Source organism: Mauremys mutica, chromosome 19 (assembly GCF_020497125.1).
Source record: "Mauremys mutica isolate MM-2020 ecotype Southern chromosome 19, ASM2049712v1, whole genome shotgun sequence".
In the NCBI taxonomy this organism is placed as follows: domain Eukaryota; kingdom Metazoa; phylum Chordata; order Testudines; family Geoemydidae; genus Mauremys; species Mauremys mutica.
Window position 1 is genome coordinate 25,504,398 of NC_059090.1, and position 24,043 is coordinate 25,528,440.

The 24,043-nt window shown below is 58.4% G+C and overlaps 2 protein-coding genes across 3 annotated transcripts in view; both read left to right on the top strand.

The window, feature by feature from the left end:
- Positions 1 to 84: 84 nt before the first annotated feature.
- PIGS (phosphatidylinositol glycan anchor biosynthesis class S) lies at positions 85 to 9,297 on the top strand. Its single transcript, XM_044993758.1, has 12 exons — positions 85 to 201; positions 813 to 952; positions 1,533 to 1,644; positions 2,602 to 2,691; positions 3,366 to 3,457; positions 4,091 to 4,301; positions 4,734 to 4,876; positions 4,964 to 5,078; positions 5,525 to 5,670; positions 6,150 to 6,250; positions 6,706 to 6,916; positions 7,794 to 9,297. Exons 1-12 carry the CDS (start codon positions 183 to 185, stop codon positions 8,067 to 8,069), a joined length of 1,656 nt encoding a protein of 551 aa, XP_044849693.1. The 5' UTR covers positions 85 to 182; the 3' UTR covers positions 8,070 to 9,297.
- A 3,136-nt stretch (positions 9,298 to 12,433) lies between these two features.
- UNC119 (unc-119 lipid binding chaperone) overlaps positions 12,434 to 24,043 on the top strand; it is a 32,958-nt gene continuing 21,348 nt past the window's right edge. Inside the window, exon 1 of one of the 2 annotated variants that reach the window (XM_044994204.1) lies at positions 12,434 to 12,452. Coding sequence is in view for 1 of the 2 variants with exons in the window: in XM_044994203.1 (XP_044850138.1) it covers positions 12,698 to 12,875 (178 nt within the window). In the remaining variant the exon portion in view is untranslated. Of the gene's footprint in view, positions 12,453 to 12,548; positions 12,876 to 24,043 lie in introns of those variants that run through there. The other variant, XM_044994203.1, reaches the window with a different exon arrangement.

Consider the following 24,043-nt stretch of genomic DNA (forward strand, 5'->3'; position numbering starts at 1 on the left):
TAGCGGACAGGCGCCTTCCTGCCCCGCCCCCGGCGCTCTTAGTCAGCGTTGATTGGTTACCGCTGTTGTCGGTCTACGCCGTCTCCCGGCCCTTGGCCTGCGGCAATTGGCTGCCGGCTGGTTTCCCCGGCTACGCGCAGGCCCCGCCCCTGGAGGTCCGGGAAGAGCAGTCGGACGAGAGGATGGCGGCTGACGAGGCAGGTACGGAGCCGGCGGCGGGAGGTGATGGGGCCCCGTGACAGCGGGGAGCGGAACCCAGGCGTCCTGCGCGCGGAGCCGGGGGTACCAGCCCCCCCCGCCATGGCCCCGTGTCTGTCGCCCGCAGAGGAGCCGGCGGGAGCCGGGCGGGGGTGGGGGAGCTGGGCCGGGCGGGCGGGCGGGAGCTGGGGGGGGGCTGGGGCGGGAGCCGGGCGCGGGGGGGGGGGCTGGGGCGGGAGCCGGGCGCGGGGGGGGGGGGGAGCTGGGGCTGGGGCGGGAGCCGGGCGCGGGGGGGGGGGGGGGCGCTGTGGCGGGGGCCGGGCGCGGGGGGGGGGGGGCGGGGGGGCCCCCGCGGGGGGGGGGGTGGGGGGGGGGGGGGGGGGGCGCGGGGCGCGGGGGGGGGGCTGGGGTGGGTACCAGCCCCCCCCGCCATGGCCCCGTGTCTGTCGCCCGCGGAGGAGCCGGGGGGAGCTGGGGCGGGAGCCGGGCGCGGGGGGGGGGCTGGGGCGGGAGCTGGGGTGGGGGGGAGAGCTGGGGCGGGAGCCGGGCGCGGGGGGGGGAGCTGGGGCGGATACTGCCCCCCCCCGCCATGGCCCCGTGTCTGCCGCCCGCAGAGAAGGCGCGGGGGAAGCGCGCTGCTCTCTCCTTCGCCGCCGTCGCGCTGGTGCTGGGGCTGCCGCTCTGGTGGAAGACGACGGAGACGTACCGGGCCTCGCTGCCCTACGCGGGGATCAGCGCGCTGGGCTCGCTCCGGGTAGGGACCCCGCGGGCCCCTCGCTCCCACCCAGGCCTGGCTGCAGCCTGCCCCACCTCTGGTCTCAGGACTGGCCCGCGGGTCAGTGACCCCCCCCCCCCAACATGCGCTGTGCTGGGGCAAGAGCCAGGCCAGGGCTGGCTTCGCTCTCCCCCCCCCCCCCCGGGGTCATTCCCGCCCCAGCTCCCGCCTCGGTCCCCCCCCGGGGGGACCCTTCGCGCCCCAGCTCCCGCCTCGGTCTGCCCCCCCTTCGGGGCCCAGGGCCCTTCCCGCCCCAGCCGGAGTTTGCTGCCCCCAGGGCGGCCGTTCCCCCTTGGGGAGGGCAGAATGTCCCGCATCTGTCAGCGCTTTTAGGCACAGACTCTTGATGCAGACATGGGAGTTTCCAGCTGGTGGCAGCAGCAATTCCTGGGTCTCCCTTCCAGGGTTCAGATTCTGCTGAAGTTCAAGGGGCCCCCGGGCTCTGGGTGGTGCTGGGGCTCCCAGAAGGGGCTGTGAGGAGGTGCGGCGGGTTGATGGAGGCTGGGATGGTGGTAGGGGACGTGGCTTAGGCTGCCTGGTAACGCTGCTGTTTGCTCAGTTCCAGCTGACTGTGCCCGTCTCCGTGGTCTTTGCCAAGGGGGCTCTGCCAGGAGCTCAGCAGAGGAGACTCCCTTTCGCAGACACACAGGAGGAGGAGAGGCTGTTAAACCGTAGGAACCTCTGACTGCTGGGGGGCTTGTGCTTTTGCCATGACCCCTTTGTTTGCTTTAGTCTCTCATGCGACTCTCCCCACTGTCCCTGCCTCCCCTTGGCTGTTGCTGAGCTCACAGCTTTGAGCTAGGGCAGTGGAGGCCAGCAGCCCCGCCCACCAAGCCCCAGACCCCCTGGCGCTGCAGGGACTATCTCAGCTGGCAAGTGGTGTCCCCATTTCTCCCCCCGCCCAACAGCTGCAGGAGCTAGGCCCACGCTGGGGCTGGGACTGTCCCTCACAGATTAGTTATGGGTGGCCACTAATGACACGGGAAGTTCCCTACCTTGTTCCAAGCCGTGAAAGGCTGGAGCCGCTCTCCTCCAAGCAGGAGCCTCTTGTGACCCCAGTGCGATTAGGCCCTGGGCTAGAGAGGGTCTGGCTGGTGAGATACAGGTGTGGAGGGCGAAGAGCAGGGGCCACTGACTGCTCCCCGCCCTGCCCCCAGCCTGCAGCATCGGAGTGAGGCTGGAGGGAGCCACTGAGGAGGGACGGCTCCGAGAGCTGAGTGTAGCTGGGAGCACAATGTTCCCGAGTGTCTGGGGACACACCATGAGGTGGGAGGCTGGTAACGAGAATCAGAGTAAAGCGAAGGGAAGGAAGCTCCCTGCCCGTGAGGTAGGTCATGCTGAAGTTATCTTCCCAGGGACACGTGACCCGTCAGACTGGGCAAACCCTAGGGAACACGGACTAGGGGATGGGGATGGACCAGCCGGGCTGTGAGGCCTTGCTCAGCTCTGGGAGCTGGGGCCCAGCACTGGCCTAAGGGGAGGCTTATGGCATGCGCACAGCTTGGAGAAGGTGCTGTATCCCTTTCGGCCTGGTTCCTTATTGGGGTTATCAGAGCAGGGCCCTGGTGCTGGAGAGCACAGCACGTAGGGCCAGCTGGCCTCACCTGCTCTCTCTCCCTTCCCCGCAGCAAAAACAAGCGTTACGTCCCGCTATGAGACGACTTACCGGAGTGCGACCGCCACAGAGCAGGCAGCCTTGGCCATGGCCACTGTGCAAGGTACAGGGTCGCACTGGTTCTGTAGAAGCAGCAAAGAATCCTGTGGCACCTTATAGACTAACAGACGTTTTGCAGCATGAGCTTTCGTGGGTGAATACCCACTTCTTCGGATGCAAGAACATCTGTAGGACACGCTAGGCTGCTGCCCTGGGGTAGAGCTCGCAAAGAGCAGGGAGTCCTGGCTCTCCTGGGACGGCCGTGCAGCTGGCCATGCCCTGCAGCTGCTGCTCTGGGGGCTCTAAGCCTGACTAGGATGCAGGTGGTGGGGTGCCAGTTTGTTGCTGTACCTCCCAGAAACACCACTGGTTGTGGGGAGCAAAGGGCGTGCACGTCACCCCGGGAGCTGTTTGGGACTGCTGCTGATAACTATCATGTGCAGCTCTTGGGGCACAGGGATGGGCTGATCCAGGGCAGGGGGGAGTTTCAGGAGCCTGGGGAGTGGGGCAAGGACCTAGTGGTGACTGTGGACACAGACTTGTGTTGTTGTGGGGGCTGCGAGGGAGCCAGGTGATCCCGGCTGGAGATGAGCTAGGAGAGCGATGAGGGATTCCCCTCTCTGGAATACTTCCTTTGGGCAGCTGGTAATGCCTGCTCCATCCCACCATGGGATGCCGCCTGGCATGTGAGGTGTGGGGTGAGGTTCCTAAGAACACAAACTCCCTTCTCTTCCCCAGAGGCAGACGCTGAGCTGCTCCTGCTGCAGGAGGACTCGCTGGGCGCTCTGACTGTATACGTGATCCCGGAAACCTCCCCTCTCCTGCCTCAGGTACAGCATCTTCTGCTGGGAGTGCCCCACCTCCTCGCTCTGGGACCAGGAGTGTGGCTTGGAGTGTCCTGGGGCTGCCTGCTGCTTCCCAGGAGACAGCTGTGTCCCTGGAGCAAGAGAGCAGGCAGACGCCCCCCAGAAAGATTGTGCTGGACAGGGACCTGCCCAGAAAGATGCCCTATTCCCCTGTTGCTCTTTCTTCTAGGCATAGCACAAAGGGCAGAGTCATGTGGCTGGGCCTTGGCAGGGGCTTGGGAGGTGGACGATCTGAGGGGGAGGGGGCATTGCTGGAAGGGACACCCTTCTGCAGAAAGAGACGCTTCCCACGTTGCTCGGTGCACGCCCCATAGGGAGGAAGGGGCATGGCTCTCCTGTGTATTTGGTGAGCTCCCCTGCCCTTCACTGGGGTGGCTGCAGAACAATCCAAGACCCTCTTTGCCCGAAGCCACTGGCTGTGGAGCTTCCCAGCCCTGTTATCCTGGATCCAGGCACAAGAAGGGGTCAGTCTGGGGCACCCCTGCCAGGGGCTGAGCACGCTGCCCTGGGAGCGCTCCGAGGAGTCCCAGGAGAGGGGAGGTGTGTGCTCCCTGCCCCTCCCCGGAGTCCTGGCTCACTGCCCTGCCTTCTCCACAGGGCGTTGGTGTGTACGTTGGGAAGCACCGTAGCGCCGTGATGAGGGGGACGCAGGGCCCAGGGGATGTCCTGGCTGCCATTAGTGCCCGGGTGCAGCAGACTGTGCAGGCCATGTCCTTCACCACCGACTCCATCACCACCGCCTTGTCTGATCGTGTCCCCATGGACCAGCTCGGCACGGACACGAGGCGCCCGTTCAAATCCAGCCTGGGTAGGACACGCAGGGTGCCAGCCATGAGAGCTGTTCCCATAGGTCTCTGCAGCATGCTGTCTTCCTTGGGCAGGGCTGGAGGCAGCACAGAACCCACTTGGGCCACATTCTTCTCCCCATCCTTGGATTCCCAGGCACCCCCTCCCTTTGAGTAACCAACACTCCGGGGTCCTCTGTGCATCCTAGCAACCCCATGCCACTGCCCGGGAGCCCCTGAGCTCAGGAGCGGGAGGCTGGGTCCCCCAGTTACTCCTTGGAGCGTAGCTCTGGTCTCTCTCTGGCCCACTTGGCATCTGCTCTGCTCTGGGATCGTTGCTCATGCACTCCTGCCCTGGGGATCTGGGGCCGTTGGCAGATGCTGGCCTGGCATGTGCTGCTACAGCTCCTTGCAGTGGGATGTTGGTGGCAGGCTCTGCTCTCTGCTCTTCCCAGGGTACGAGATCACCTTCAGCTTATTGAACCCAGACCCCAAGTCCCACGACGTGCACTGGGACATCGAGGCAGCTGTCAACAGCTACGTGCAGCCCTTCCTCGACAAGCTGGGCTCGGTGGCCAACTTCTCGGTGGACTCCCAGGTGAGAGGGGTGGTAGGAGGGTGCCCCACCCAGGCTGGCCACAGGGTGCTCTTCCCACAACATCCATCTCCTTGGTGATTCCCTCAGATCCTGTACTATGCCGTCCTGGGGGTCTCGCCCCGCTTTGACAAGGCCTCCTCCAGCTTCATCCTAAGCGCGCTCAGTCTCCCCCACGTCATTAATCCGGTGGAAGCCAGGCTGGGTAAGTGCCACCTTGCGTCCTTGCTGTGGCCACTTTGAGAGGTTAGTGCTGCTGAGGGTGAAGGCAGAGACCTGTGCCGGAAGACACAGCACTGGCTCTGCCCCACAGAGCCCTCACTCCCAGCCCTGTGCCCCCACACTGCTGACTAGTTAGAAGGGCAGATCCCCGTGAGAGGCGTGGGCTGAGACCCAGGTGAATTCGTGCTGTTCCTGACCTGGCTGGGATCTCAACGAATGGCTGATATTGAAAGCACCGATGTAACTCCCAGGCCTCTGACCCCTTCTCAGGAGCAGGTTGAGCCTGGCTGAGGGGAGGAGAGGGTCAGGTCCCGCCCTGCCCCCGTTACTTTCCCCACGCTGAGCTCCTGCAGGCAGCTTTCCAGGGTCCCTGTCGCTCGCTGGTGTCTGCCCCGGAAATGCTGTGATGCTCACTGTGCGCTGCTGCAGGTTCCAGCGCCACTTCGCTCTACCCCGTGTTGAACTTCCTGCTGTATGTGCCAGAGCGCGTCCATTCCCCTCTCTACATCCAGGACAAGGACGGCGCCGCTGTGGGGACCAACGCCTTCCACAGCCCCCGCTGGGGTGGGATCATGGTAAGGAGAAGGGGCCTGGCACGGCTCTGCCCTGTATGTGGAAAGCACCACTCTGCTCCCGCTGCGGGGCCTAGGCAGTCCCCGTGCTGTGGACTGTGACTGGCAGGGGCTGACCAGCTGGAGCTCTGTGCTGTGCTTGAGAGCTCCTGGTTCCAGCTCCTCTAGCCCCACAGCGTCCTGCCAGGGCCCCAGCAGTGCTCTCGGCATCCTACAGGCTTTTTCCACTTGGTGTCAGTTTCTTGCACCTTCCTGTAATGCGGCTGGTCTCAGCCACTCTCCGAAATGGGAGGCCAGGCTAGACGGGGCCTGGGCCTGGGCCTGGGCCTGAGCCCCCTGGCCGTTCCCTGAATAAGGCAGCGGTGCTCAGCACTGCGGGGTAGCCCAGAGCTGTGGGCTGACTGGAGAACAGGGACCGGGGGGCCTCTGTGTGCTGAGGCATAGCCTGCGTCAGGCCTGCCCTGGACACACTCTCTTGGCAGGTGTACAACATCGACCACCCAGCTCCTGACAAGGCCCCTCTCCCGCTCCGGGTGGACGTGGACATGGTGCGAGTGATGGAGGTGTTCCTGGCCCAGCTACGGTGAGGACGCTGCTCTCCCCTCCCCTCTGCCCTGCCCCAGCCCTTCCATTCTCTGCATTCATTGCGATCAGTTCCACCAGAGCAGCGTGCGGCTGTGGCCCCTGGGGCGGAGCGTAGACTCTGCCTGCCCTGGGAGGTGTGTGCCAGGCCAGAGACGCTGCCTCTCTGGCTCCCCCTGCCCTGGCAGCCTGGGGCTGGCTCTGTGCTTTTCCTAGACTCGCTGGCAATATGAGGACAGACTTCTCCCAGGTCACTGGCTGGCTTAAGGGGTCGGCAGTGGCATGTGGCTCCTGTCTCCCTGTGCCAGGGCTGAACTCGCTGTAGGAAAAGCAGACGAGAACATTTCTGCCACGTGCCCACTCCATGTCTCTGCTGCAGGGGGTGTGAGCACGGGGAAGATTGCCCAGTGATCTCCCTTGCCAGCACAGACCTGATCTGCCCCTTCTCCCCCCCAGGTTGTTGTTTGGGATCTCCCAGGTGCCGCTCCCAGAGGAGTTCCTGCTGGAGAGCCCTGGGAACAATGGGCTGACGGACTGGGAGCTGGACCGGCTGCTGTGGACCCGGACAGTGGAGAATATTGCCACGGTGTCCACCACCCTCACCTCCCTGGCCCAACTGCTAGACAAGATCGGGAACATCGTCATCAAGGATGATGTTGCTTCTGAGGTGGGTGGGTTGTGGCAGGGTCCCTGTGACAGGTTGGGGGCTGCCAGCATCACATAGGAGCCCCACAAGTTGCTGCTGCTGGAGACTTGTCTGCCCACACTTATCTGTTAATTTCCCCTCTTGGGGATGGGGAAGCTTTCTGAAAATTGTTGCCCTTATCCTGGAGGGCTGGACCAGGCCTGGCTGTTTGAGTCAGCTAGAGGACACAAGGGCGCCCTCTCCTGGGCTGAGAACTCTGCCTCTGCAGGATCACTGCCCCCTTATGCCCTGGACCTATAATTAATAGAAACCGTCTCAGCCTCACTGGGGAGAGACCGTCTAAATCCTCCCATCCCCCCTCTCCGCTGGGCTGAGACCCCTTGGTGCCGTCGAGTGAAAGTTTGCACTGCAAAGTGAGTGTACAAGTGCCAGATCCACTCCCGGGGGGGGGAGGGGGTCGTAACCCTGGAGCCAATGCAGCTCTGGGGCAGCGAGTGGATTCCAGCCCTTCCTTCCTGTGCGGCGTCAATGCAGCAGTTTGCGAAGTTCCTGTTGCAGTCCCACATCTTGCCCCAGTTACTCCGTGTGCAAGCCACTGCCGAGAATGGGACTGCACAGGTGTAGCTGAGAGCGTAGAAAGCAGTGGGGTTGAACGGGTGTCTGGTGACAGTGTAGGAGTAGGTGGCTTGACACTCAGAGCCCCCTGGCTGTGGGGTGTTGAGAAGGGATATGTAGAGGTTAGTGTCACTTCTTAGAGCAGAGCCAGACTTGACAATCCAGGATCTGCTCAACTTCTGGCACTCCTGGGGCCTCAAGAGTGTGTGCCTGGAACTCCCTTGACCTGCCTGGGCCAGACAGGGAGCCGCTGTGCATTGACTTTTTGTGTGGTCCCATCCAGGTATACCATGCAGTAGCATCAGCGCAGACTGCTATGCTGGAGCTGGCCTCTGGCCATCTGGGCTCAGCATTCCAGGCCAGTAAAGAGGCGGTCACTTCCTCGGAGCGGGCCTTCTTTGACCCTTCGCTGCTGCATCTCCTCTACTTCCCTGATGACCAGAAATTTGCCATCTACATCCCACTCTTCCTGCCGATGGCAGTGCCCATCCTGCTGTCCCTGGTGAAGATCCTCCGGGAAGCCAAACAGAGCAAGAAGGAGCCCATAAAAACTGACTGAGCCTGTCTGCAGCTGCCCCATGGGGCAGGGGAGCTTGGAGCCAGCTCGTGACAGCCTGTCTGTGTCGGAACAGTCAGGGCCCAGTTAAAGGGCTTGGACTCAGATGATTCTTTATGAATCCTGGAAGAGTGGAAAGTCTGGCAGAAATAGGGTGTTGGGTCAGAAACCAAGGCTTAGACCCAGCATGGCCACTTCCCAGCATGGAGCTCTTGGGTTCGCCTTTGCCTTTACCTAGGGGGTTAGCAGGGACTCTAAAGGGGAGGTCTGTGCTGCAGCTAGGCACTTGTGGCTGGCCCATGCCAGCCACCTCAGGCTAAGAGGCTGTTTCATTGTGGTGTGGCTCTTTGGGCTTGGGCTGGAGCGCGGGCTTTACGACCCTGCAAGGTGGGGGCAGTACCAGAGCGCTGGCTCCAGCCCAAGCCCCAATTTCTACACCTCAATTAAACAGCCCCTTAGGAAGAGCCCCACAAGCTGGAGTGCCGAGTGGCTACAGCTGCATGTGACTGGCCGTCTGACAGAACACCCCTGCAGGCTGGGTCCAAGGTGGGTGAGCTTGGGCCACTTCTGCTTTTTCTAGTTACTGCAGCCAGCTCCACCACCAGACAGCAGAGGAGGTAGTTTTGGGGCTCCCTGGGTATGAGTCAAGCTTCCAGTCCCCCCCATGGTGCCTGGATGAAGGGGCTCTCCTTTGAGTCAGAAGGATTGGTGTTAGCTTCTGGGCGATGCTCTGGAGTCTCTGTCCCCTCTGAGTGCTTTCGCAGTCTGAATTGCAGCCTTCCAGCCCAGTCCCTACGTGGCATGCCCCTGGGGCTGCCTAGCTTAGCAGGGCTGAGACCTGTGGGGCACCATCCTTTTATTCCTGTTGAGAGCCTTGGTATTGGCAGGGCCCCCCCTACATGCACTGGACCCGGGTCCCTCCCCTTGTGAGCTGTGACCCTGCCACCTTCCCCAATGTAGAGGGCATATACAGGCCAGCCTGCGCCTGTGCGCTGGGGCAGGGCTTCCTCGCAGTGTCTGCAGCAGGTGGGTGCTGCTCATCCTTCAGGGATGTACAGAAAGTGGCTCTTTGGTTTCTTAGCTTCCTGCCACGGCTGGCAGCCTGTGGGTCTCTGTGGCGAGAGCCTGGGGCCCTGTGTTGCAGGGGACTTGGGGGGCCAGATGTGAGAGTGATGCACTGATGAATGCTGAACCAAACAAGGTTTCTTTTTAATAAAAGTAAAAGCCAGACTCCGCTGAGGGGCAGCGTGTGCCTTTCCTGGGAATTCAAGCAGCCTGTGCCACCCTGGCCGGCTTGGCCTGGGGGAGATCCTGCCCCTTAGGAGCTTCTCAGCGTGGCCCAAGCCAGAGCTGCTGTCCTGCGGGATGGCTCCTGTGTGTGTCGGCCTGGGAGGGTTTCCCGTCAGATGGGCTAGGTTCTGGGAAATCAGTGTGGAGAGTGTTGTGCTGCTCACACTGGCCAGCTGCCTCGCTCCAGTCCCTCCTGCCCAGCATGTTTGTCCATCCTTCCCAATGGGAAGGGGCTTGCTGCTCTGTGCTGTGGGAGAGGGTGCTGCAGGGAGCTAGGCCCTGCTAGAAGCTGTCCAATTCTGTGTCAGCTCAGTGGAGCAGGAGGGAAAGCATGTGCTGGGCGTTGGGCTGGCTGTGGGGAAGTGCCTCCCTGGAGATGAGAGCAGGGCCTGAGAGTTTCTACACTGCTTGTACCTCAGGAGCTGCAACCTGTGGTTCCAGGGACCCTGCAACAGGATGGGCCTGGTCTGTGGGCAAGAAAACCCGGGTGAAAGGACAGTCCCTGACCTACCACAGAGCACCAGGTACCATGCTGAGTAGGCCTAGGAGCCCTGTGGGGCAGTAGGGGTCTGACTGTGCAGTTCTCCACATTCTACCAGGCAATGGCAAACTCCACCACAGCCAATCCGGGGTGGAACATGCTCAGCATTAGATTCCTTCTTGGCTCCCCAAGAGTGCCTGGTTCCTCCCAAGTGTGACCATGACCTCCCTGTCCACTGATAAAATTCAATGTCAGCGTCCCACTTCTGCTTAAATACGTCGCTGCTGCCTGGCTCTCCCTCCTCTGCCGGGAGCCCCCTTATCTGTAACAGCCCCCTTCAGTACCTCTAACGTAACCCTTTGCCTCCTTGCTATGGTCTCGGGCAGGTTTTCAAGCTTCATGTGTGAGCCTTAGCTTGCTGCCTGCCTTGGTTATATTCTCTCTGCACTAATAGTCCGAGCTGTGTCACTCTCCTTGTCCCCAAACCCCTTCCTTGCCTTTCCTCTCTCTGTGCCCCAGGCTGCAGGCTCTCCACCCTAACTAAGCTTCCTTTAAACGGGCAGTCGCAGCAGGCTCTTCCAAGGCACCAAGCAGTGCTCTAGACTAGAGAGTCTTGTCTGGTTTAGTTTGTAGCATGAAATCCTCTTGACATGTCAGCAAGTAGATCCCTCTCCTCCTATGGTCTGACCGTAATAACCACCCTGGTCTGCTTCCCTTATCCAGCAAGTTTACCCTGAAAATGGCAGCTGCAGCAGGCAAGGTGTCTCAAAACATTGCTGTTGGATCAGAGCAGTCTAGGCTGTTACTTACCTAAGGCTGTGTCTACATTGCCACTTTAGCGCTAAAACTTCAGTCGTTCAGGGGTGTGAAAAACACCCCCCCTGAGCAACAAAAGTTTTAGCGCTGAAAAGCGCCAGTATAGACAGTGCTTTATTGCTGGGAGCTGCTCCTTCACCATGGTTATTTTTTAATCACCAGGAGAGCTCTCCCCTGGCAATAAAGCACAACTGCACTGCCCGTGTCACTGCGCTGCCGGGGCTGCTGTAATGTGGGGCAGTGTAGACACCCAAGCTACCCCTGTTGAGTATAACACTAGTAAGGTGTAATGAGGGGCACTGGGGCTTCAGCCAGGGACAGGAGCTCCTACTGACCCCCCCCGCTCCCCATTACTCCACTACCCCCCACCTCAGTCCACCCCCTGCTGTTTCACTCTGGTCCCTTCACCCAGTTTTGCTAACATACCTTGACATGCTGCACCTCGTACTGTTCCCTCTGGACGGGGACTGAATGTCCTAGGCAGAGTGAGTTTTCATATGTCTATGTTCCAGGCTCAGACATTGTTACGTGGAGAAGCCATGTTGCCAAAAGCCAACCCCACCTCTAGTTCGATAATGGGGAAGGCTGGGAGAGGGTGGATTGGATCAGCAGCAATTCGATGTGTTTCCATTAGTCTGGAGTGTTGGGAGTTAGTCTAGAACTGAGCTAACTCCTCTTGCCTGGGCTGACCCAGTGGCAGTATTTTAACGGACTTCTAGCTGCTTCGTACAATTTAGCCATTGAAAATGAGGAGCCAACGCCATGTACCCCTCACTTCAGTGCAGACCCTGAGCAAGTGCAGCATGATGCTGTGTGGCCTACACAGTCCCTGCAGCTGCAGTATCTAACCCCAGGCCTGGTCCAGTGCAGGGGCTAGCTGAACTGGTCAGGGAGCCAGTGTGTGTGTGTGTGTGCCTTGAAATACGGTGAAATATCTAACATGCAGCTACCTCTATTTTATTCTTTAAAACTTGCACCTTCTGCTAGTCTGGACCTGACATGATGTATCCACCTTAATTATTCCTAGGGAATGCCTAGTGCTGCTTTCAGTTTATGCTATGTCCAATTTCAAATTAGGAGATGGGCCAGCGTGTGTGTGGGTCTAAACAAAGCTATTTTTGAGAAATAGAAGCACAAGAAATGTTTCTGTATTAAAAATTCCATGAACTCCACACCACTTAAACAAAGATGGGGGAGAGGGAGATCTCAGGCCCTGACTGCAAGTTGTAGCCTTTGTCTTGTTTCTGCAGCTGATTCACAGGCCTCTGAAAATTTGAGGTTACAGGGGCAGGTGCTGCTGCTTTGCTCTAGGAATGCTCGGTGCTGTATGGAGGCTGGTTGTGAGCTGGAGAAAGCCCATCGAACCTCCCCCGTGTATAATCCACACTTTGCTCTATAGTGATGTGCAGGCTCTCTTGAAGAACGCCTCCCACGAGGCCAAATGTGATGTTTCTGCCCTATAAGAGATGGGACGTGACCAGTGAGGAGCGAGCGGGGACTTGCACCCGGGCTGTGTGAAGGCTGCACCCTTTAATGTGGGGAGCGCTGTGTGTTTCTTGCCCTGGGTGCCAGTTAATGGGGTGGTCAGGGGTGTAGAGTAGCTGGTTTCTCAGGGGTTTGATGGCAGCCAGGTCTGCGCACACCTCACAGCCGCGGTGGCCAGACCCCACTGCTGTGGGGATGGTCCCGGGGCTCGCCAGGGCCGTGGGGTGAAGGGAAGGGTCAGACCTGGCCGGGAGGGAGGATGAGGTTCAACCAGCCCTACACCTGCGGGGGCCCGAGGGTGCAGCGCTGCGGGGGTGAGCCAGCGGGGGCCTGGGCCGGGGCCTGGCCCGGTGAGGGGCTCCGAGGGGCGCTCAGGGACCCTCCCCGCGCCGTGCGGGAGGAGCCGCGGGAACCAGGCCCGGGCCCGACCCCGCCCTCTGGGGCCTGTCCCTGGGCGGCCCCTCCCCGGGCGGGCGGGCGGAGCCAGGCGGCCGGGCCGCAGCCGGCGGCAGCGCGGGGGCTTTGCCGGCAAAGGCGCCGAGCGAGGCCGCGGCGGGGGATGAGCGAGCCCGCTCTCCGCGCCGACACTCGCTCCGGCCGGCGGGGCAGCGGCGGGGCCGCGGCCATGCGGGTGAAGAAGGGCGGCGGGGCGGCGGCCGCGGGCCCCGAGGAGGAGCTGCTGCGGAAGCCGCTCGTCGGCCCCGAGGACGTGCTGGGGCTGCAGAAAATCACGGGCGGTGAGTGCGGGCCCGGCCCGGGAGAGAGGGCCCGTGTCCTGCCGTGGGGCCCGGCCCGCCTCTTCCCTTCGCTGTGGGGCCCCGGGCCCCCATCTTCCCTCCCCCCGTGGGGTCCCAGCCTGCGCTTGGAGAGGGGCCCCGGCCCCCCATCTTCCCTTCCCCGTGGGAGGGGCCCCGGCCCCCCATCTTCCCTTCCCCGTGGGGCCCCGGCCCCCCATCTTCCCTCCCCCCGTGGGGTCCCAGCCTGCGCTTGGAGAGGGGCCCCTTCCCCCCATCTTCCCTCCCTTCCCCCCGTGGGGTCCCAGCCTGCCCTTGGATGGGGTCCGGGCCCCCCATCTTCCCTTCCCCTGTGGGGCCCCAGCCCCCCATCTTCCCTTCCCCCATGGGGCTTCGGCATGCCTCTTTCCTCCCCCCATGGAGTCCCAGCCCCTCCAAGGGGGAGGTGAGCCCACCCCAGAGTGGGCTGTGTGTGGCCCAGGGGTACAGGGCTCCTGTCCCATGGCCGCTCCCCGTCTGGCTGGAGTCAGTGCTGTCTCTCTGCTCAGGCTCCAGTGACCCCTTGTTCCCTAAGGTCTCAGCAGCTGGGGCCTGGCCCTTCACTTTGAGATCTGCCTGGCCCGGGAGGGCGGGGTTATCTCAGTATTTGCTCTTCATCTTCCCTGGGCTTAGCCTCTGCTTTGCCCATTTGGGGTTGGGTGGAGACTAGGGGTGGGGGGGTTATGAGACCCTTGGATTGCATGGCTGTTTTCTAGCTCCATATCGATCCTCTGCCGCCCCTCCCCAAGGTGCAGCCCCACCTGTGGTTATTTACTGCCAGCTCCTGGCTCAGCCCGCAGGCTGCATGGGCCATCTGAGGCTACGGGGCTACGCAGGACAGCGCCTTCTCGAGAAGAAGTGGGCACTGACTAATGTAGGCTGAAAACGCAGGGCCAGCTGGGTCTCCGAATTCACCAGGGCCCTGGTCCTTCAGCCACTTAGTGTTGTCAGAGGAGGACAGCTCCAGCGGGACAACGATGTGCCTCTGCCCCAGTGGACAGACTGTGGGACAGCTTGAGCTGGTGGCTTTGTGCTGCATGTTCCCTAGCTCGGCACCCAGACACACAAGTACGGGAGACCAGACCTGGTCTGAAGCTCAGTGGCCTGGTTTCTGTGTTTGCGAGAGGCCCATGGGTGAGCGGAGTGCCCTGGGCGCTGCTGGCAGCCGTACCTCTCGCCAGCGTGCCTGGCTGGGGAATCGGGGGCCTAGTTAGTCTGAGGCTCGGGACACTTCTGCAACTTGTTAGAGTGGCGGAAAAGCATAGGCATGACAGGCCACGGGCGGGGGCAGCTGGAGTGGCTGCCCCATCTCCCAGGCAGGAGCAGGAGCTGAAACAGAAACGTGGTTTGCTGAGCCAGGACTGTCTCTTAAAATAGATTCAGGTGGGGTTTCCTGAGCCTGCTGAATCATTTTATGGTTCTATCATAAACGCTCCTCTCTGGCCCAGCTGGCTTTGCTGGGAGCTCTCATACCCCAGGTGGTCGCCGCTGCAAGAGGAGGGGCAGGTCGTGGCTGTGGAAGGGAGTCTCTGCTGTCCCAGTTTCTGTTCCTCCATGCACCAAGAGGGTCTATAGAGCTGCAGGTCTCTCTAGCAAGGGCCTCTGCGGAGGGGGGGAGTGCTTCCAGGTCTCCCCTTGCACCGTGTGGGTTCGAGGGGGAGCCAACTCTTCAGATGCTAGTAACTGTGGCAACAGATTTGCAAGCCCCCCCAGTTAGAGCTGGTGAAAGTTACTGAATTATTAGCCCTGCTGACTGACGTTTTCTCTCCGAGGAACAGGCTGTTGTGCTGTCCATCAGCGCACTGCCTCAAGCATGTTGTGATGGGACTTGGGGGTTTGGTCTCCTTGGCCTCTGCTGACTGCCTCACTGGGCCAGCTAGTGCGAGTGCTTTTATAATGCAGACCCCACTAGGAGCAGGACTAGGCCACCCCACACCTGTGCCTAGAATGGGGGGGACACAGTGGGGCTCAGGATGGCGTTGCTGGAGGCTGATCCCGAGGGAAGGATTTGCTGTTTCCCAGCTCAGGTGGGCTTCACTCTCTTTGCAAGGAATGAAAACAATCCTTTCTCATAATGTCTATGTTGCTATTGATTCTCGGTTGTAAATTGTAATTTCCGGAATCTGCCACTTTACATTGTAGATGCCAGCTCTTCTGGCAGAGAGACAGAAGGCAGTGGCTAGCTGAGCTCCGAGCTCTGCAGAAGCAGGGTTCCTGGTCTGCTGGCCAGTCATCGTCCCCAGACAGGCCCCTGCTAAAGCCCATGACAGCGCTGCTCCCAAGCCTTGTACCTCTTTGGGCCCACGGGGAGCAGGAGAAGGGCTCTGCAGGTATGGAAGGGGGGTCACTCCTGGTACTCCATGCAAAGCCTTGTGCCTGGCTGATGGCATGTGGAACAGGAGCCCTGCAGAGTCTGGCACTAAAACGGCACCTGAGTGGTGTCCGAGACCTCTGGAGCGTTAGGGGTCTCGAGGCTCCTCTGGGGAGTGGCTGTTAACACTCTGTGGCACTAGGGGAAAGATTCCTCCCAGCGCCCAGCAACAATACTTGGGCGGAGCGCTGTGGGTGACTTTCCCGCCTCATGCTGTGCACAGAGGACACGGCTCTTGCGTCCCATGGTTAGAGCAGCTGTGCCATAGAGGATGAAGTACGTTGTTCGTGTGGTTTGGCAAACACCGGTATAGTGGCTCCAGATAAGTGTGCCGGTGTTTAAACAAGCATTTAAAATATTTTGTGACATGCCATGTAACTGGCGCTGGTGCTTGGTAGCCGTGTCTGGGCGTATCTGTGGTTGACATGTCCATGCATGCTCTCTCATGTCGGGTTTTTACGGGAATACACGTGTATATATTGCAGTCTGACACTAACCTCAATGATCCTTCCCACTGTGGACTGGCGCTTGTAAAGCATTCTTCTCTCCCAGATCTTGCAGCCTAGTGCAGTGTTGGGAAGGTTCAGTTAGTTGCCCAAGGTTGCATATCAAGCTGGGAACAGGAGGATGAGCCCACACTTGTCGCCACCTTCTCTAACTACCGGACAGCAGTTCCCGAAACAAACCATTTAGTTACCTCCTTTGATGGCCTTGTCTCTTGACGCTTCTTGAGCAGGTCCCTGGGAGACCTTGTGAGCGTTACTTTGGGAGAATGTTCCCCTGCGGTGTCCATGTGCCAGGACCCTGCTGCACCGTGAGCCATGTGCATGTTCCCCGTCTCGACACCATGCCTAGGTGTGTAGAGAGGGCGTGTTAGCCCTGTGCCCGTCTGCTTCCCCCGTCCCCTCACAGCACAGGGGTTTCCCAACCCTGAATTACCAGCCGCATATTCCAGAGCAGACAGGCAGGCACTGCTAGCAAGCGGCAAGAGTGACTCCCCTTCCCTTGTTCGGCTCCCCTTAGGGCCCTGCTGTGACTGGGGAGGTGGCGTGACGGATGCTCCACTTGAGAGGAAGAGCCCAACTGCTGCAGGATCAGTCCCATCCCTGGGGCAGGCTGGCTCTGGAGGTGTTCTGTGCCTGGCAGGAGCCCACCCTCACTCCTTCCCAGGGCCTTGTTTCTTCGTCACTGGGCTGTGCAGAATGACACCAGTTTGTGTGAATGCTCCATTAGATCTGATGTGGGACTAGTATCGTAGCTGGCTGGTGCCAGGCCTTGCCACGGGCCCCTAAGGAGTGTGCTGGGCAGTGTCTTTGCAGGGCGGGGGCTGCAGTGAAGGCACATGTGGAATGTAGTGGTTTTGCAGACACAGCCCATCTCCCCCATGCGCAGTTGATGGAGCTCATTTTGCTCAAGAGATGCACAGGGTCAGCGCCAGGTCCTGGTGCGTTGGTCCTGCCTACGGTACCCGTCCCTTGCCCCCTGGAAGTGCAGAAGGATAGTTTTTCAAAACACGCTTTTCAGTGCCCATTCCTCCCTTGCACACCATTCGCCTTAGCGGCTGAAGGCTCCTTTTTCATTCCTACTGCATAAATCATTGAAATCCACAGAATATGTCAAATTATACATGGCACTCAGCGAACGGGCGCAAACAGATGCTGAAGACATCCAGCCGTTCTTGCAGTCCCGTCTCTCCCTGTGCAAGGCGCTGCAGGGATGGGAAGGAGCACTGGCTGTGGGAGGGAGGCTGACAGCTCCTCCAGTCAGAGCCCTTTCCTGCTGGCGGGGCGCAGAGGGTGCTTGAGGTGAGCCGGTTTGGCAGGGAAACCTCCCCTGGCACTGTGAGGGTAAGTGTGAAATGCAAGTGCGCACAGTTGTTTTCTGTCCTAGCTGTTCCCAAGTTAAGCTCCCCGAGGCCCTGTGGACCAGCCTTGTTGCTTTAGGTGCTTGTCCCAGTCCAGAGCTGACTCTAGATACTAGGTGAACTCTCTTACCATGGTTTTAGTGTAAGGCTTAGAAAATCCCAAACCCAGGAAATGGGCAGCATCTTTCGCCAACCCTTCTCCCTGCTCTTCGTGTGTTACACCAGCTCAGCCTTGGGAGGAAACGTGCAAAGACCCTTCTTGCTGCTGGAAAGCCTTGGTATTGCAGCAGTACGGTTGCTTGGGGCTTTTGCCCTTCCAGGCTGTGGGACAAGATCCAGCCACACTTCCCTGGCGCTGCAGTGGCTCGTGCTCTCATCCCTTCCGTCCTTCCCCCAAAGTGTCACTGTTGGAGCTGCTTTGCGCTCTGTGGAGTCAGCTGGTGGAGCTGGGCTGGCCATTGGGCTGGTGAAGCTCTGTCTGCGGTGTTGTGTCGCCGGGATCTGACTCATCACAGCACACGCTGCTACAAATGTACCTTGGGCTTTGCACAGTTTAGTTTCTTCTCATTGTTCCTCGGCTGTGGTGAGGCCCAAGGTGCGCTGGTCCTAGTGCAGACAGTCCAGTTCAGGGGCGTGGGGATGGTGACCCCTGGCTATAGCAAGAGGCTGCGCAGGCTTTTATAAGTCAAACCCTTTGACAATTGAAGTGCCTCCTCATCTGGAGAACTTCAGAGGCTTCTTTCTATTGCTGTGAATGAGCATCAGCCTTTCGCGGGGGACAGAGTCATTACCAGAGTGAATAGCCTGGGTTAATCAGGTCCAAGAATGGGCCTTCCATTGTGCCCTGTGGAGATTCGCTAGTCTGCTGTGCTGAGGGATCCCGGTTAAGGCTAAGAAGTCTTCTGCTAACCCAGTTCTAATGGGAGCAGGCCCAGCATGGGCTAGGCTGGCTTAGGTGCTGAGATGCTGCTTTAGAGACTAGGCGACATGTTTGGAATTCTGTGATCTCGTTGCCAGCAATGCCCCTTCTTGTTCTCTGTGTGTTTATCTCGTCCCCTGGCCACTCTGCTTTGTGCAGAGACTCGCCAGGTTTCCTGAAGCACTTGTGACATTTGCCAGCCATGACAAAGGCTGGAAGAGTCAGTTCTCCAGGGCCCTGAGGGTTAATGTCCTGTGATGCTGGGGGCGGGAAGCAGGCTCCAGGACTTCTCCCAGCTGCTGTTTTCTGGTGTTTTGAACTCAGAATCCCTAGCCCCTGGGTTGGGAAAAACGTGACTCTGAATGCAGTATGCATGGTGCTGCTCTTCCAAGCCCTCCATCTTGAGTGCCCTTTGGACTGGCACTGAAACGCCCCCAGGAAGGGGCTGGCTTGGTGGAGCTGGCAGCTCGGGGGTGGAGCCAGCAGAACTGTCTAAAATGCTGTGGTTTTATGTAAGAGGAACAGCTGCTCTCTCCAGCGTCCGGGCTGGTTACCACAGTAATACCCGCTGACGTTAAAACCCAGCTTAGTGCTGAGCCATCCACGAGTGCGCTGTGGGAGCCTTGTTATGGAACCACAAGCGGGTGGAAGGAGGTCTCTGCTCCCAGAGGGGACACTGGTAAATCTAGCTCACAAGGGACTAGCCTTTTAGATGGCTCAGGGCAGCTGACTGGCTGTGGTGAGAGGTGCTGTGTACAACATTTGGTGAACCCTGTGGCAGAGGAACACTTGCTTCCAATTCACGGAAGCTCCTGTCTGCTGATGTATGCAGGAAGCCAGGAGAGCCAGCTGGCCTGTGTTTTCAATGTTTCCCTAACCCTAATAAGCTTAAGGGGGCGAAGATGCTGTCCAAGCTATCCTGGGTGTGTTGTCCTCTTAATGTGACCTCCCCCAAGTTCCATTGCCTTTCCCTGCACCAGACCTGTCAAGAGCTGCCTGTGTGGAGAATGCAGGGGGGTGTCTCCTTCACAAGCTCACCTCTGGCATTGCTCCAGGTGGATTAAACAGAAGGTGAGTGTAGCATTTGCTTTGCTATTAGCAGGATTTGTCACTTGCTCTTACAGCCACACTCACAACAAGAGGAAAACCTTAGAGCCTGATTAACTTGGGATTACCGGGGAGAGGGCAAAGCTAATTTCAGATTGCAGTTAATTACAAGCACAGCTGGAGGGGAAGAAATGTCCCTCTGTAAATCTAGGGCCGACACCCGCTCTGGGAACATAGCCTGGGTTGGCCAAGGAGTCAGGAGGGCGCTGCCTGCCCAGAAAGGTGTCCATGCCTGTGGGGGACACCCTCGCTCTGCTGTGCTCAGGCATGCTGGAAATGGTGCAGACTGGTGGATACACAGGATGCAGGGGCTGATGTGTATCTAGGCAGGGTGCAGTTAGTTCCCTTCTGTAGCATTGTGGCATTTGGTGGCATTTCACATTTTCCAAGTGACGGTCTAAGGCTTTGTCTGTCTTGGGGGATCATCTGCTGGTGGTGGCTGTTGTAGCTGCCATGGTGCAAACTCCAAATGTGACGAGGAAAGTCACGTCTTGCGCTGGAGGGGCCCTGCCAGAAGCTGGCTACCAGTAGCTCAATTGGGGCTAGTGCCAAGCATAGACAAAATCCAAGGGAGTTGATTTCGCAGCTATTCTGCCATGATTCCAGGCCACACGCTGGGAATGTGAAAAATGCCTAAATGCTCCAGAGACTGACTGATGGGGCCACTGTTGTATTAACTTAGTGGAAAACATGGGCCCAAGGGGAGCGGTGGTCACAGGACCCTGACACTGTCCATTGATAAATAGTGGTAAAACAGGTTGGGATTTGCTGTGAAGAGACTGTGGCCTGCTTAGTGCCATGGCAAACACATGGCCTCCTGTTAGAGATGCAGAAAAGAAGGAAAAATCGTTAAAGCCTTTGAAACGTAAGATGTGAAACAAGACTGTTGTAACATCCCTTGTCCTTTAGCTGGAGAATAGAAGGAAAACCCCCTCATCAGACGGTCTGACCAGCCATCCCGAGACCTGGCAACTTGTACCAGCATCGGGCTGGTTAGCAGCTAAAAGCCATGCGCTGTCTGGCCACAGGCTCACAGCAATGTTGCAAGATACTGCAGGCTTGGCTGGCTGAGCCAGACTCCTGTTAGGCAGAAGGAAAAAGGAGAGGGATAGGAACGAGAAGAAATAACGCGGGAAGGTTTATTGGGTGTGCGGGGGAGACAGTCTCGCCTCCCAGGGGGCGGTAGGGATATAGCCAGAGCTGGGGAGGTGGTGCCGTCATTGGATCCGTTTCTGGCCCCATCTGGTCAGGATTAGGATGAAGAAGGTCTTGGGTTTCAGGAGAGACTGAGGGTGGCAGCCATAATGGTGGAGCATACTCCTCCTCTGCCTTTCGGCCAGCCAGTGTAGTGGTAGCCAGCTTCCCCCCCAGGGAAAGGCAGGGATGGGTGGAATAGTCCATTTCCTCATTATTTGTCTACCAAGTAAACCTAATTTCCAATTCAGCAATTTTGGTTCATTGACTTCTGCTCTTACACGGTTCTTGTTTACCAGGCATGATTTTCACACAGTCCTTCAGTTTGGAGGCCTTTTGGTTTAGACTAATTCTGTTTTTCTGTCTTCCTTTTGCACTGTTTCCCATCTTCCTTTATTGTTAGAGGTCGCAGGTGACAGCTGATGAATGTTTACTCACTTCTTACGGTTAAGTTCCCAGGCAGGGTAAAATCGTAGGTCTAATTATGACACTGCTGGGGAGTTGGTTTGCCGAATAGTGCCAGAGTCCTCTAGGGAATGGACAGGCGAACTCACGTCTCCGCCTGCCTGGTCTCTGCTGGCAGGTTTATGGTCAGTTTAACAAACGTAGCTTGCCCAGGATGAATTGGTTTGGCTGACTGACTGGAGCCCTGAAGGGCACTTGGGAGGTTGTCGGACTCTTCAGTTTAGTAAAATGGATTCTCTGTGCTGTTAGTAGAATATCATCATCTCCGATCTTGTGTCACATCGGAGGCTGTTTGGGCTGCTTCTCCACTGTCTTTTGCAGCAACTCTTCTGGCAAACCTGGTCGCTGGCAGTGGTGGTGGTAGGGGACAGTTGTATTTCCAACATGATGAGTTGCTGGAGTTGCTTTCATATGGCTCGGTTTTTTTATTAATCTATCTTCCCTCCCCAATAAGCCGTGTCTGTGTAAGGGGCTTGTGGTCTAGCCTGGCTTGGCAGTGTCTTCCTGGGAGAGGTGATTTGACTTCTACGGAGCCTGTAACAGAGGCCCACCTGCATGCTGGTGGGCAGCTAATGCAGGGAGGTGGCGTCAGGCCAGTCTGACCCTTGGCAGTGAAGGTTAGTTTGTCAGAGAGGCCCTTTTGCAGTGGCTGGGGCACTGTGGGAGAGCCCTTGGAGGGCTGCTATACCTTGCTTGGCGTAGCATGAGCCTGAACTCTATCCACAACATCCTCAGCCACAGCACTAGTGATGCACTGTGGGGCCCTTCAGATTTACCCCCGGGGAAGCCGAGCAGTCAGTAGGGCTCAGAGTGTGACTGGGGCATGAATTAGGGACTCCGGTGTTGAGATGTAGGGTCGGTTAGTCGCTGTTTCTCTAGTGGGGATGAGCCCTAAGCGGTAGCAAAGGGCAGTGCTTGCAGCTTTGCTCTCTTGGGACTCCTCGGCCACGGGGACAGAAGAGACAATGCGGGAGGGGCCTCGGGTGGGGTTGTGGTGTCTGGGTGATTGGGGCTCTCTCCTGCAGGTTCTTTGCACTAGTAATTCAGGGCTCGTCTGTTCTCTAGCCTGGAAGACTCCAAGGAAACTGGCAGGACTAAGACATTACAGGTCTTGAGCTATGAATTCAGGGGAAGGGATTTTTATTCCGAGAGTTTTAAACTTTAACAAATATTGAACATGCTATTGAAATGTGTGTGAGGCTTAGTGCGCACGAGCGTGTCCCCCCCACAAAACCTCCCCCAGGCCCGGTTCACCTCACCTGCTGTGCACTAGCGCACTGCCTGGGCAAGGCCTTGCTACTGAAATGATTGGACTAGAAATGCCACAATCCACGTTTCTGTGGCCTCCATTGAAACCAGCATAGGTGGGATTGGCATGTCCTGATGTGTCCACAGCTGTAAGGCCGGCAGAGCCTTTTGCGGAGGTTGGAAGGGGGGGCTCTGGGGCTGTAGAAGGGCTGAGAACCCCAGAGAGGACTGAGTGCAGCAGGCACATTAGTAGACGTGCAGGCCCAACAGGGCACTCAAGCACGAAACATGCAGCCACAGCAAGCCTGCAGGAGCTGCTCTGCTCTGGTGGAGCCTGGGTGAGGATTTGGTCCCCCTGGGAAACCATGATGCCACCTCCTTACCATGGTGCTATCTGGGACACATCACTGATTCCCCTTCCTCTCAAAAGCCTCCTTGAGCAGGTGACCTCCATCCCCTTTCCCCCTCAGTTACTCTTCCCTCACGCTCCCCTCCCCATGTGGGACTGAGACACGCCCCTCCCTGGGCTGCTGTGGGCTTGGGGTGGGGCAGAGGGCATGAGATGACCGTACAGGGCAGTGTTTGCGCACTTACAAGACAATATACTCGAGTAATCAAGTGGCTGGGCAGCCCAGCCCAGCCCAAGAGGCGTTGGGACCACCTGGGACTCGCTATTTTGCGCTATGCTTTGTTAGGATCCTGCTTCCTGTCTCCCCGCCCTCTTCTCTAGGGGGGTTTAATGTTGCTGCATCTGGTGAGTCTTCTTTCCTCTTCCTTTTGCTGCATGGCTCTGGATGCCAGGAGTAATGCCCCGGTGCTGTCGCCCCCTTCCCGCAGAGGGGTATTCTGGGCTGGGGAGACAGAAGGTGCCTTTCCCTGTGTCACCAGCCTGCATGTTCAGTGTGTCTGGGCTGTGTTTGCCCTCCTCCTCCTCCTCCTCCTGAGAATCTCCAATCTGATAATCTCCTAATCGCCAGCTCCTAGGAGTTCAGCGTCAGTGGCTGCGTCTTACACCTGGCTTACCTCTCGGGAGCAGGTTTCAAAATAGCCTCTGACCTGGTTTCTCAAAGCATGTTAGGAAACAGCCATGTGCTATCCAGGGGGTTCTTGCCTCTTCTGCTGGCAAGCCATGCTCACCCCAGGTGAGTGCTGCTGCCTCCCTTGTCTGTATGGCCAAGGGCCCTTCTCAGATTCTAAGATCTTCCTCCTCCGTTTGGCACTCTGCTTCCCCTCCCCCACCCCTGGACAATTAAAGGCTTAGAATAAAATCTGCCAAAGCTGAGCTCCGATGCTCTCATAGACTTTAAGGTCAGAAGGGACCATTATGATCATATAGTCTGACCTGCACAATGCAGGCCACAGAATCTCACCCACCCACTTCAATAACAAACCCCTAACCTATGTCTGAGTTATCAAAGTCCTCACAATGTGGTCTGAAGACCTGAAGCTGCAGAGAATCCTCCCGCAAGTGACCCATGCAACAGTGGAGCCCTCCACATGCAGATCTCCTTTGCCCTGTGCTGGAGTGATGGTGATCTCCTACCTCCATGGCACTATGTACTTACTGGGATCCTATAGAGGGCTCTCATTTGTTTTGGGATGGTGCATTCCACACGCAGAGAAGGGATGGATGGAGTTTTATTTTTCACAGCAGCACCACAGATTAGCTAGGAAAGGTAATAAAGCTTGTGGTGTTATTATCTGTTCCCCATCTCTGTGCAGGGGCAACATCCTTTATAATGGGGTCCATGGGGCAGTTGAAACGATGAGAAGCACTGGTAGCATGACTCCATTTTCCCCGATAGGTCATAGAGTGGAAGGGGCTGGTGGGGTTTCTAGAGCCAGTGCAAAGGCACAGGACTGCTGTGGGGATGGTTCTGGTGAATTTCCATTGGAGAGGACAGTCGGGCAATGTTTGCAAGTCCTTTACACATTCTCCACTAGTTATAGCTTCTGAATTGTAA

Excerpts from the sequence above, each read along its gene's own strand:
- PIGS (XM_044993758.1), top strand. Across the intron at positions 2,692-3,365 it reads GGCCATGGCCACTGTGCAAG|AGGCAGACGCTGAGCTGCTC; the intron begins GTACAGGGTCGC and ends TCTCTTCCCCAG. Across the intron at positions 4,877-4,963 it reads ACTTCTCGGTGGACTCCCAG|ATCCTGTACTATGCCGTCCT; the intron begins GTGAGAGGGGTG and ends TGATTCCCTCAG.